The sequence below is a fragment of the Xiphias gladius genome, chromosome 12 (genome assembly GCF_016859285.1).
Source record: "Xiphias gladius isolate SHS-SW01 ecotype Sanya breed wild chromosome 12, ASM1685928v1, whole genome shotgun sequence".
Taxonomy (NCBI): domain Eukaryota; kingdom Metazoa; phylum Chordata; class Actinopteri; order Istiophoriformes; family Xiphiidae; genus Xiphias; species Xiphias gladius.
Genome location: NC_053411.1, coordinates 6,859,070 through 6,872,678, shown reverse-complemented (window position 1 = coordinate 6,872,678; position 13,609 = coordinate 6,859,070). Strand labels below are relative to the sequence as shown.

Here is a 13,609-nt window from a genome sequence, read left to right as displayed (position 1 = left end):
ATTGTACCCGACCATGACCCAGCCCAAGGGTTATGGCACTATTAGACAAGCAGACGTTATATGACTGTACATCTGAAGATTACATCCGAGACAAATTATAGGATACTCTCATGAAAGTGAAAGAGGAACAGTGAAGTTTCAAAAAAACAAACATTTCTATACATACAAAGAAACAGGTGACATGATATGACATGATGTAACATGGCATGATGTGACTGCATGTTTCCTGATGTTTCATTCTAGCGTTTGGAGCTTAGATACACGGGCTAAATAGAAAATTTTGTTCACATGCACAAGACATACTGTATGTGTATGCAGCAGTGAAGGAACTGCATTATATCGTATTGTTTCAGTAGTCGTACTCCATGTGGGTGATTGTGTCGAGTTTTAAACTAAACACAATCATTCATAGTTTTAAGGCAGCAAAGCTGTTGTTGAATTGGAGTGAGTTCAGGGATGTTTAAGTAGAGATTTGAAACACTGCGGCCCTGTGACTCCGGTGAGATTGCAGCATTAAATTTGGATAATATGTTGTGGCTGCCAGTCCGCACAACTACTGTGACCTTGTTCACAGGGCCGCATGATTACTCTTAGTCCAGAACAATTTATTTATCTCGGCTATTCAGTCAACGTATTTCTTTTGTCCCTTGAGCTCTGATGTTAAAGGTTCGTCACATCCCAAATTTTGTTATATCTGGTCAGAGAATAGTTGCTGACATATCCATGTACCATTTTCAAAATTGTAAATTGTTTGTTGAAAGATCTACTTTATTGTGTTCTTTTTCAAAATCTTGATATCTTCAGTTTTCTACTGTATCTTCTACATGGCTTTAGCTGATCCCAGGTCAGCCGCTCCCATCGCCTCAGGAGATGCTGGGGAAGATTCTCATTAAAAACAAGAAGAAGCACCAACACCACCGGCCCTCGAGTGGCGGCAGCATACGACGCAGAGAGATGGAAGAGCAGTCATCACCCAACAATGGTAGGCAAATGCGGCAGTAGTGTAAGAAACTGTGTTTTAAGGAAAAATGATTCTATCTACATGGAATTACTCTTCTCTGGTTGTAATAACTGGTGAAATCAGCTTCCATTTGGAGGAATGAAAACCCGTATAGTTTTGGAATGTACACACAAGCTTTTAGTAGCTACTACACATTGATGTACAAACACAAGAAGATTTAATGGCACCAAAGTAAAGCGGATAGTTTGCTCTGTTTGTTGTAGACTGTCCTTTGACAGACAGTGAGGGGAGCCAGCTCCTGTCAAACGGGGAGGAGAAGCTGGCTGAGAGGATGGTCAAGGATTTGGAGCCTCGCAAGTCCATCGGTGGGTTGAAGAAGAATGAAACGGGTGATTGGAGAGGCTGCAAGTGTGCTGCTGATTATGTTTCATTTGTTTTTGTTACATCCTACCAGGAGCTGAGGGAGAAAGCGAGGAGGATGAGGACGATGAACCAGTGACAGAGCTGAAAAAGCCAAACAGTGACGAGGTAAGAACCATCAGGAACAGGACTGATGGAGTGTTTGACCGGCTGATGGGCTGATTGATGGATCAGCAGTATATGCCTCCCTTAGGGTACAGCCAGCAGTGAGGTGAACGCCACAGAGGAGATGTCAACTCTAGTCAACTACATTGAACCTGTGAAATTCAAGAGCTTCGAGGTGGCAGCCAGTAAGTGTGTGTGTGGGAATGATAAGAGAGAGACGGAGACAGGAAGATGCCTTAAAGCCTTGATAGCTCTAAGCAGCTCTCGTATGTAGCTCATTAGGCAGACAGGTTGCCTGTGTGGACTCATCTATGGTTAATGATCAGTCTTGTCACACAGACCTGTCCCACGTAAACATCTTAATCAATTCCTGTGCCTGTGTCGATTTTGCTGATCAATCTTGCTCATGTTTCTTAATCACATTTCCACCAGAGAGGAAGAAGTTCTTTGAGATGTCGTCGTTCGTGGAAACAAAGGGCATGGACACCCTGAAGAGCTCACCTATCGAGTTTGTCGAGTATCCTATGAGACTTGTCATATTTGAAAACTTGAGCTTCTTTTGAGGAATACAGTTTGTGTGCATGTGGATGATCAGGATGCAGACTAGTGACTGAAAACAAGTCTTCATAGCTAAAAATAAAAATAAAATAAGTATTGCATAGTCTTGATCTCTGACTTGAAAACCTGGAAAAGCGATGTTTGCCTTTTATCTGCTGCAATTTACAACATGTAAAAAATAGTGTGGGCACACATACGCCACCCTACATCTACAGTATATGCAACATTATTCCTAAATAGTAATCCTCTAGGTACAATAAAAACCAGCTGAGCCGAATCTACCCTAAAGGCACGAGGGTGGACAGCTCCAACTACATGCCTCAGCTCTTCTGGAACGTTGGTTGCCAGATGGTGGCACTTAATTTTCAGACTCTCGGTAAGTCCTGTTATTTTATTCTCAGACAGCAAGGAACTAGATGGGCTTAGAAGTAAGGTCTACAGTATAGCTTTAAATATCCACAGGACCTTTAAATGTTCATACTAAGTATAAATACCTTGCAGTTATCATAGGTCAGATGTATGTCTTTTAACAATTATTTTCCAGTTGTCTATATTTTCATACAGTGCTCATGTATATTTTCAGAGCACTCCCATATTATACAAAATGATAAATAGAATTGTTAACGCAATTTTCATCTTTTAAATTGCTTTTAATTTACGTTTTTGATTGAATTCCAGGAACCATAAATAAGGTCTTTTATAAATGTAGAGTCTGGCTTTCTTAAGCTGGCAGATGCTGTTGTATAGAGGATAAGATAAAGTCTCCTCAGCCTTATAAATAATTTTGACCCTCACAGAGCCCATGTTAAAGCATCCTTCCATTCCTCTTTTTTCTTGGCCTTCCCTCACCCTCCTCTATCTTATTCTCATCCATCTTTCCCCCTCTCTCTCTTTCATTACTCTGCTCCTCTCTCTCAGACCTTCCTATGCAGCTAAACATGGGGGTGTTTGAGTATAACGGCCGCGGCGGCTACCTCCTGAAACCAGAGTTTATGAGACGGACGGACAAACACTTTGACCCTTTCACGGAGAACATAGTGGACGGGATAGTTGCCAATACAGTCAAAATTAGGGTAAGGACAAAGTGTGTCTGATGTATGTAAATGTGTGTTTTAAGTAATCGTTTGGTTCCTTGCAAGACTTTGTACAATAAACATGTATAATTTAAATTCCACCAGGTGATCTCAGGCCAGTTCCTGACAGACAAAAAGGTGGGCGTGTATGCGGAAGTGGACATATTTGGACTACCTGCTGATACAAAGAGGAAGTACCGAACCAAAACATCAAATGGGAACTCACTGGACCCCGTGTGGGATGATGAAATGTTTGTCTTCAATAAGGTAACTTATGCACACATATCATGTGTTAACTAGTCTGTGAAGATTCAGAGTCTTCAAGGTCATGGTATTTCTAAGTGCTATTACGTATAACACTTAGACATGGGTCAACTCTCTTTCTCACATTTTTTTCTGTCCTTTGTTAATTGGACATACTGTAAATTTGGTGTTAACATTAATACCCCACTCCCTCCAGGTGGTCCTCCCAACACTGGCTTCCCTGAGGATAGCGGTAATTGAAGAAAACGGCAAGTTTATTGGACACCGCATCCTCCCTGTGTCGGCCATTAGACCTGGTCAGTACACGCAAAAAACACCCATAAACACACTCATAATATCAAGCATTTAGAGAGGTCCATCTTTGTTCTGTAAGTTGAAGAAGAACCAAAGTCTTCCAATGATGTACTGTATGTCTGCACTCATTGGAAACCTCCATTCAAATACATGAAGCTGTACCCTCTACTGTCCAACACCACTTTGAGGTCGTCAGTTATTTATTTGTTTCTGTCTTCCCTTCTTCCTTCCTTCCTTCCTTCCTCCTTCTAGGCTACCACTACATCAACCTGAAAACTGAGCTAAACCAGCCCCTCCTCCTGCCCTCCCTGCTGGTTTACACTGAGGCTCAAGACTACATCCCTAATGAACACCAGGGTAAGAACACCACATAAACAACAGTACACCACACAAGCCATTTAAGCCACTTGACTTGACTCAAGATGGAGTTACTTAACATAATACCTTAAACCAATAGTTCAATAATTTGGGAAATTGCATCACTTTATGCTATGTATTTCAATTGTTTATCCATTTCTTTTAGATAAGTGTTTGTGAAATACGCTTATTTGCTTTCTTGCCAAAAGTTCCATACCATGCTAATGTGTTTGTGGCAAACATGAGACAGTCGGTTAGCTTAGCTTCCCACATACAGTAGACTTGAAACCGAGGGGAAAAAGCTAGCCTCTGTCCAACCATAACAAAATCCACCTGCCAGTACCTTTTAAAGCTCATTAATTACCATTAATCTACTTTGTTTAATATGTAAAAATTGTTGTAAAAACGACAAGTTGCAGCTTTACTCAAGGTTATCTGCAAGGTTTCCAGGCAATTAGTGCCCTGCTATTACATGGCCAGCATTGAGAGACCTGAAGGAGTCTCACACTTCAAATCAATTTCACTTTGTGATATCAAAGTTAGTCAAGGACTTCAGTACTTAAGGCTTCACTTGGACTTGACACTGGTCTTTACTAACACTAAGTAAATTTGATATGAAATATAAACCTGATGATATACATGTCATTTAGGTCCTCTTTTTTTTGTTTTTGTGTGTGTGTCTGTGTGTGTGTTTATTCTCAGAGTACGCAGAGGCTCTGACCAACCCAATTAAGCATATCAGTCAGTTGCACAAAAGAGAGACACAGCTGGCTGTTCTCATAGAAGACAACAGTGAGGTGAGACCCATCTGTGTGTTGAATAATAACAAGAACTAAAATTTAAAAAAAAGAGGTTTTATAGAGGTAAGAACATAATTGTGTAGGTCTGAACAATCAAACATCTCCAACACCCCCTGATTTTTTTTAAATATGTGTATTCCAATGAGTCAGTCATAATTCACTAAGTGTGTCTCTTCCTTTTGTCCCAGCATCTCCCGCACCAGCCCAAAGATGGAGAGACCAAGAGAGAGAGTGAAGTCATTTCAGGAGGTCGACTTCCGTCCCCCTTCCAAAACCTACCCCCCTGCTCATTGGATGATGCCCCTGATATCATCAAATTACCGGCACCAGGTAGAGACATCCACAAGCAATACGCAGCCACAAATGTTGTCTTAAACAAGTTATATGTGAATGTTTGATATCGCTACATAACAAATATATATGGTTTTAAAAAATCACTTAACAGAATGAGCATTTTTTTTTAATATGGGAGAAATTGATTTTTCTCCCAAAGTATTACGTTTTCTTGATATAAGTCTTTATATAAGGCTTTGTTAAAAAAACCCAATGGGGACTTTAGTGTTTCATTACATTTTTTTTTTTTTTTCCATCATCCATTTCACACATACTGTCTGTGTCCTTCTCCTCCCCTATTTCTTTCTGTGTGTTGTGTGTGTGTGTGTGTGTGGGTGTAGTACAAAGTCAGAAGGAAGACCTCATAGCCACTGTTCTGACAGGTAAGGTCATCCCACCACATCCATTTCCACTACATGGGAATGAATGAAATCATTTGTGTGTCACATATAGAGCTGCATTTAGAAAATTTCCTGGCAGGTCTTTTTTTAAGTTGGAAAAGCCAGAAATGGCTATTTAACCTAAAGATTTACATTGGTGATTTGCCAAAATTTTATGTCTCTCTGTCTGTGTGTCTGTCTGTCTCTCAGACGTCCAGGTCGACTCTATAGAAGAGCTGAAGCAGCAGAAGAGCTATTTGAAGCTGCTAAAGAAACAGAGCAAAGAACTCAAAGAGCTGCGGAAGAAACACCTCAAGAAGGTACACACACAACTAACTAACTACACTAACAGAATGGAAACACTGATATACACTGATACAACAGAATGGATACACTGACTGCTTGTGTGCTGCAAAACATATAGTTTTTTGCGTGTGTGTGTGTGTGTGTGTGTGTGTGTGTGTGTGTGTGTGTGTGTGTGTGTGTACAGGTGTGGAATCTTAGTAAGGAGCAGAAGAATCGGAGTAGCCAGCTTCAATCTGACACCCAGAGGAGGCGCAGTCAGATGGAGAAACATCTCAAACGTAGCATCAAGAAAAAGTAAGGATGGGTGGATATATGGGGAGGATAAAGACAGAAAAATAGTAAAAATCTAAATAATTATCAATACATGGGGTTGGAGGTAAAGAGGAAAACATTATAAAATTGTTGTGTTCATCAATGGAGGATGGATAGAGCAGGTAAAGGCCAGTGAGAAAACTTGATAGGAAGAAAAAATGATGACAGAGGGAGAGAAGGTCTCTTAAACTTTCACTCGTTTCGTAGTGGCACCTGACTTCATTATGTCTGTTATTGTGTGATTGTATGTGTGTGTTTGTGTGTGTGTTCAGTGAGCCCCAGGAGCCGGTGCAGCGTGAGCTGACAGCGTTGGATCAGGAGCTTGAAAAGCAGACGGTCCAGCTGAGGGAATGGCAGATGCAAGAACTGCTGAAACTTCGACAAGAGCTCCACTCACTGGAGAGAGAGAAGCAACAAACGCACCTACAAGAGGTAACGACACATACACACACCTACTGTATGTATGAGAAGCGCCGGTGCACACCCCATTCCTTGCGCACTGAAGCATACTAAACGTGACATGTGGAACAACACTGGCTTCCTCCTGTGACTTCTTAAATATGCACACACTCAAACTCACAGGAGTTCATCATTAACTGACCTCCAAGAAACTTTTCGGCACTTCCGTACATCTGCACAGTGATTCACTGACAGGTCATCGTCTGCTGTGCTGTGTTTAGGCCTTCCACAAATTGAAGGAGACGGCCCATGAATGCCAAGCAGCTCAGCTGAAGAAACTCAGGGAGATGTGTGAGAGGTAAGTGTGGTCGTTTTACCTCGCAAAGCCAGGGTTTTTGTTATTAGTTTTTGTCATAATGACCGTTCTATAGATTTAAAAGTGGCTTTTCTCCCTATTTGATTCACCACTAGCATACGGGTTTTTTAATAACATTTACAAAAGTATAAATTGTTTCTCCAAAACTTGCTGTTTGTCTTCTTTTGGATGTAATGCTGGTGTGTAATCCTGTCTGCAGGGAGAAGAAAGAGCTCCAGAAGATCCTGGATAGGAAGCGACAAAACAGCATCAGTGAAGCCAAGAGCCGCGACAAAGACAAGGCTGAAACGTAATAAACTTGTCTTTGTTTATTTGTGCTCCTGAGCAGAAGTTGAGATGATTATTAGATATTTAAGGTGTCAGACCTTATTTTTATTCACATTTCTTTGTCTTTTGTTTTTTTTCCTTTTCTTTTACTCACTTTTTCTCTTCATCTTTCTATCTCACTCTGTAGGGAACTGAATGAGATCAACAGGAAACATATTCAAGATTCTGTTGCCTTAATCCGTGGGGTAAGTACCCACTTGCAGGCACACACTCTCTTATCACCAGCAGTCCTTGAGAATGTCCGTTTATCTACTTTACAGGACATTTTTCTGCAATTGTCATCAACTTCACTCCACTCTTCTCACACATTATCTTATTTTCCCTTCCTCCCTTACTTGCCTATCTTTTTGCCTCCTAATCCAATGTTGCCATCCTTCCTTCCCTCATCCTTATATTTTCTGTCAGTGCTCAATTCTCCCTCTTACATGTCACTTTTTTAACCCTTGTCGCCCCTCTGTTTCTTTTTCCACTTAACATCTTCCCTGACCCCCCACCCAACACACACACACACACACACACACACACACACACACACACACACACACATTTTCCTCAAATTTTCCTTCCATTCTCCCTTCGCTCCTTCCTAAATCTTCCTCTCATCTCATCTTTCTTTCCTCACACCCCAGCTGGAGGAGGCTCAGAGCAGGAGACAGGAGAAGTTGATGCTGAGGCAGCGGGAGGTGCTGCAACACATAGACGAGGAAATTCCACTGGTGAGCCATCACACATTGACTCTCACACAAATTATAATGCCGTCATTTAAACCATTGAAGAGCAGAGGCCGTTTTGTAGTAGTCCAGTCTGCCCTGAAGGCAAAACATGGTGCTGTTGAACGTACTGCTCACTCTGTCACAGAGAAACAACCACCTAGAGCCAGCTGATGAGGTAGCAACAGCAAGCCTTAGCAAAACATAAAAATAACTTTGTTTAATGTTATTTTTTTTCCCAATTTATAAATGAAAAATAGATGTTTCGATGAGCTTGACATCTTGTTAACTCAGTTTTTTGTATAACTAAATGAGACAGTTGCTGAATCCAGTCACGATGGTGCAATAAAACCCAGCTAAACTCCTGCCAAAGCTGACTTTTTCATATTTTCCTGGTGTTTCCTGTCCAGCTGAAGTCCCAGTTGGAGAGGGAACTGGAAGAGGAGTATCAGCGACTACCGGAGGAAATATGCCTGCACCTGCAGTCGGAGCTCCAGAACAAAGGTCTCCGAAAGGACGCCCTGTTCTCGCCCTTTTCCAATCACAGCAGCTCCAGCCCCAGCTCGGGCTCTGGCCCGCCCTCCAACTGCTCCACGCCCTCTTACCCGTCAACGCCCAATCGGAGCACCTGGAACAGGAGCATGGACAATAGCACTGCCTCGTTGGCCGATTCCACTTCCTCGTCCACCACTCCCGTCCTGTCGGAGGCAGAGATGTCGTTCAGTTAAAATTATTACTTGTAAAAAGGAAAATACATACATTCAACTGGGGTCATAATGATTCAAATGTGGCATAGTAAAGATATAGATTATTTACTAATTTTATTCTTTTTTTTATTACAGACTGTTTGTTTCTTGTCTACAGAGCTATATTATTTTTTATTTCGCAGTTTTTTTCAGATGACACATCATGCCTTTAGTTGGAAGATTTCATAAAAATCACAACACTTGTTTTTGTGATTTTTTTCCTTTCATACCTTTCTCTTTGTATCATTTCCATTTTGGTCTGGTCAGTAAGCTTTGCTACAGTTTTGCCACACCAAAAACTTTATGTTCACACTGATGTTGGTAAAACGTTCTGTTTGTAGCAGCTTTAACTTCTTTTTTGACACCGTTTGAGAGCTTTAAACTGTTTAGAGAGAGAGGAACAGGGTAAGAAAATGGCTGCCTTTGTTCAGGAAAACATGGATACTGTTGCCCCAAGTGATTACCATGAGGGTAAGAAAAGGTAACTCTCACAACAGATTTTGGACATTTTGTTTGTAGCAAGATTTGACCTTTGCTTCATAATGCCTTCCTTACACAGTGCATATATTGCACAGTTATAGATGAAGAACTTTTCCACTTTTGCAAGTGATCAAGGTTAGAGGTGTATGTTCCAGAAATGAGTATCGAGAGGGAGGATGAAGGAAAAGAGGACTGAATTTTTAACCTGGTTTTAACAAAGGTTGCAAATCTTAACTTTTATCTGTAATGTCAGTAGCTGACCAGTAAGTGGTGCTGCAGCCTTAACAGATTTTTTTCAGTGAGTGGTTTCAGCTGCCATAGCTATCATACTGTACCTCCACACACACACACACACACACACACACACACACACACACACACACACACACACACACACACACCTGTCCGTCCAGGATTTGCAGCCTCATTGGTCGGGATAAAGTCTCTGGCCTTTAGCCTCAAATCAGAATCCAATCAAGGGTTGCATAGGGGGTGGTGCTTGTGTAAGCAAATATCCCTCTCTGACGCACACATGCTTGATGCTCAATTTTCAACTGATCCATCCACGGAAGATCTATCTTCACACACACACACACACACACATACCCACACACACACACACACACACACACACACACAAACACACGCAAAGTTTATTGGTTCAGAGGCCAAAAGCCTCTAAAATGCCCCTCCCACCCCAAGTAGAACACACACACACACACAATCGCACACTTTAGGAAAGAACCTCAATAATTTCACAAATATCTGTGTGTGTGTATATGTGTGTGTGTGTGTGTGTGTGTGTGTGTGTATGTTTGTATGTGGCCAGAAGTTAATCTTTTGATGAGACATCTGCTTTTGGAGGCTGTAATACTTAATGGAAACAGTCTGTTCACTGTGTGTGTGTGTGTGTGTGTGTGTGTGTGTGTGTGTGTGTGTGTGTGTGTGTGTGTGTGTGTGTGTGTGTGTGTGTGTGTGTGTGTGTGTGTGTTGGTACAGATATTTTGCTACTTTGGCAGCCTAGAGAAGTACATCACACGATTAAATAGTAGCACCACTGTAGGAGACAGTCTTCGGTTGATGACTTACAGCGGCACAGTGACATTTCAATGTAAAAAATGTACTTATTATTTTAGTTTAAATTACCGTTTGAAACAAACGGGCCGGTATTCCTTTCCCCTCTAACTGAAACACTGATTTACTCAATTTGAGAAATTATTATCGAGGGATTGTTGTGGTAAGAAGTCCTGTCACAGCTCAAAAAGTGACCATTCAGACAAAATGATTTTCGCTAGGTCTGCACTAGACAGGGTTTTCTGATGCTTTAATTTCACTGAAGACTCAAAATTTAAGCATTATTTTAGGGTAAATATGCCTTTTAAAATATCCCACACAGGGTGTTAGATACTCCATTCAAGCCAAATATTGAATGTGCTATTTTGGTGCACAAACTAAATGGTACTTTAAAAATCTGTGGTTTTGTCTGCATCTAAGCTTCTTTGTTTGTTTTTAAATCCAGTTTTTTTCTCTTTTTTTACAGAAAAATGTCAATAGTTGTTGTTTTTCATTCTCGTCTCGTCCACTTTGAGGGGTAAAATGTTAGCACTTTGTGTATGTGTATTTTGTGTATATGTTTAGCTGTATGTGAATTTTACTACTGACCACAAGTGCTGGAGAGGCATGGGGGTCGGGAGAGGTTAAGGACGTTTAAGGAAGGTTGAGAGACTCAGCAAGTCCCATCTTGTCCTCTCCCATCTCTCTCCTTCAATGAGCACTGGCTGCCTGTCTGTCTGATTATCCCCCCTCACACACACACACACACACACACCCCTTGTAAACTATTATCCTCTTAAATTGAACTGTAAAAAGTGTTTCTCTTTGTGATTATTTAATTTTTTTATTGATGGAAGACGACGAAAGATTCTGGCTGCTTTAACAATATGCAGAGTGTAAAAGGTTTGCATATGTCAAGTCCTCCTTTTTTTAATGTGCCTGAAATCATCCTGGAGTTACCTACAACATTTTAGTTTGGGCACCACAAGGAAAACAGCTTGAATTCAGTCAGTCAGTCTGAACAGTTATGAAATTGGAGGACAGCAACAACTAGCACTCACTGGGGTCAACGCTTTCTTAAAATGAATACACTGACCTCTTGTTCTCTGATAATTTAACAATCAAAGATTGCCAGTCTGTTCACCTCTGGCTGTCCTCCACCCATTGTGTCACACTGCATACAGTATTTAAATGTTTTTTGTTTTTTTTCTCACCTATCTCATTTTGGACACTAATGTATACAATGTGTTTTTTCAGAATAGTGGACTCTTTTATTCTACAACAAGTCGATGCATTCCTTGCAGGCTGTCTGCTTTTAGGTTCAAGGTGGTCCAAGCCATTCCAAGACCAGTGGCAAGTATTCAAAGTAACATATTCTGTTGTCCTTAAACCCGATTTGTACATTATTACAAGGTACTCAAGAGTTTTTTCATCATCATTTTTAAGGTGAAAGATCCCGTTTCAGCTGTCTCTTAATGTTTAAATGCACTTGTACCCCTCTCTGTTTTTGTTGCTTGTACAAACCTTCTGTTCCTGTGAATTGGACATCAATACAACCACTTTCCAATGATTTTTACATTTGTGTAAAAAGTATCAGCAGTTGGTTATTTTTATGAGGTTGAGTGGCTGTTGACAAAAGGGTCATTGACCACATTTTGAATATTTGACAAGGCACTAGAAAGGTTTTTATTCTTTGCACTTTGAGTTTAGATTTTTTTTTTTTTTTTTTTTTCCCCCCCATTTGGTTCTATTTACATTAGGGAAAGAATTTTTAGATACCAGATGTTAACTCAAAACATCAGATAAATAGGAATGAAATTTCTTCCTCAAAACCCGTCCTTAGCCTGTCCGTGAGATTAACTTCATAAATAAATTGTTATCAGACATGTCAAAACCTGAGAACTCTAACAAAGTAATCAAAATAAAACCTCAGTTTTGTCCAGTATGCACCTTCAGTAAAGCCACTGTATTGTGCAGTGCATCACAGTTTCAGACTATGTCCACAGGTGCTAATGTGTGAAAACAGTGATAGACAAATGTGATAGAGGACAAATATATGAGAACAATATGTCTAACATATAAAATTCTAAAATGAATGAAAGAATATATGCCTATGATATGTATCATATATATATATATATATGACAAATACAAGAAAGCACAAGTACTTCACGTATTTAAAATTTGTTTTTTTCAAGTCAATATTTTGACCTGTAGTCTTACTCTAATGTAAAAATACATACTGTTGTTTGTAGATAGCTGTCAGTGGTTTTAAATTTAGATATACTATGTCTTTGTAGGTCTGGAAAGACTAACAATGACATTATAGTTTACAGGTAGAACTGCTAGCTTTATTTAAATGAACTGTACCATATACCATAAGTACTTTGTGGTCACTTGGTGAGAATTGGAATCGGTTTAACATTGTGTCATATAAAAGGACTGCGGTGATTTTTTTTTGGATTTTTTTTTTTTGGGAGTGTGACCTTTTATATGACAAGAACTGACACCAGATTCATCAGCATACGGCTGTGAGGTCTGAGACTGGAAAGCAGTGATAAAATATAAATGAGTTCCCTTAATACTGGATCATTAGACATACTGACTTGTTTGATTGGCAAAATGCACAAAAGAATTTAAATTACTTCCAGTGCCACAGGATCTGTTTTGACATGTTTATTTTCAACTGCTGATTAATTAAATGTAAAGCTGAACTACTCAATATTTTCCATTGATGATGGAACAAATGACTATTTGTAATCATATTAACATATCCAAAGAAAATTATCACCCGACTCTACACTTCCTCTTGGTTCTACCGAACACTTCAATGTGTTTCAGCTAGTTCTTTTGGTTTGACGCCCTGCAATTTTAATCTTTTGATTGATTCTCAACTCTCTCATCAAGTTACTTTCCTGACGCAGATTTTTTCAGCGTAAAGCCCTGATAAACCTGGCCACTACCTGTCCAGACAAAGTTAGAAACTAGCTGTAAACATAAAGTGGAGAGCAGCTAAATGGCCAGATATTTTCCAAAATAGTTGGTGGAGACCAAAACAGAGCTAAAAGATGAGTTAACATTGGACTTACATTTGTTAGGTCGAAAACATAACTTCAAATGAATGCTAATGTTGCTCTTTGTCTGCTGTATGTATGAATAAGCAATTGTTTGCTAACACGCACTAGTATTGTTTAGCATAAATTAAGATATCAGTGTTAAATTTGGAGTACTAAAAAAAGATGATCTTTCTTTTCTTAATACTATTCATTTGGGATCACCTAGCATTACTTATCAAACTACATGCTAAATAATTAGCATGTGCACTTTACTTGTAGTGCTATGTATCTGAGTTAAT

The 13,609-nt window shown here is 39.9% G+C and overlaps 1 protein-coding gene across 2 annotated transcripts in view; it reads left to right on the top strand.

Moving 5' to 3' along the window:
* The window catches only part of plcb3 (phospholipase C, beta 3 (phosphatidylinositol-specific)), a 52,705-nt gene extending 41,633 nt beyond the window's left edge, over positions 1–11,072 (top strand). For both annotated transcript variants that reach the window (XM_040140592.1, XM_040140593.1), the window contains exons 14-34: positions 835–982; positions 1,225–1,326; positions 1,416–1,489; positions 1,575–1,671; positions 1,919–2,003; positions 2,296–2,420; positions 2,963–3,117; positions 3,223–3,384; positions 3,578–3,677; positions 3,928–4,032; positions 4,735–4,829; positions 5,021–5,162; positions 5,507–5,548; positions 5,756–5,865; positions 6,036–6,145; positions 6,436–6,595; positions 6,844–6,920; positions 7,138–7,227; positions 7,393–7,450; positions 7,895–7,981; positions 8,386–11,072. In XM_040140592.1, coding sequence (XP_039996526.1) covers positions 835–982; positions 1,225–1,326; positions 1,416–1,489; positions 1,575–1,671; positions 1,919–2,003; positions 2,296–2,420; positions 2,963–3,117; positions 3,223–3,384; positions 3,578–3,677; positions 3,928–4,032; positions 4,735–4,829; positions 5,021–5,162; positions 5,507–5,548; positions 5,756–5,865; positions 6,036–6,145; positions 6,436–6,595; positions 6,844–6,920; positions 7,138–7,227; positions 7,393–7,450; positions 7,895–7,981; positions 8,386–8,703 — 2,442 coding nt within the window. In that variant the 3' untranslated portion in view covers positions 8,704–11,072. The remainder of the gene's footprint in view (positions 1–834; positions 983–1,224; positions 1,327–1,415; positions 1,490–1,574; positions 1,672–1,918; positions 2,004–2,295; positions 2,421–2,962; positions 3,118–3,222; positions 3,385–3,577; positions 3,678–3,927; positions 4,033–4,734; positions 4,830–5,020; positions 5,163–5,506; positions 5,549–5,755; positions 5,866–6,035; positions 6,146–6,435; positions 6,596–6,843; positions 6,921–7,137; positions 7,228–7,392; positions 7,451–7,894; positions 7,982–8,385) is intronic.
* The last annotated feature ends 2,537 nt before the right edge of the window (positions 11,073–13,609 follow it).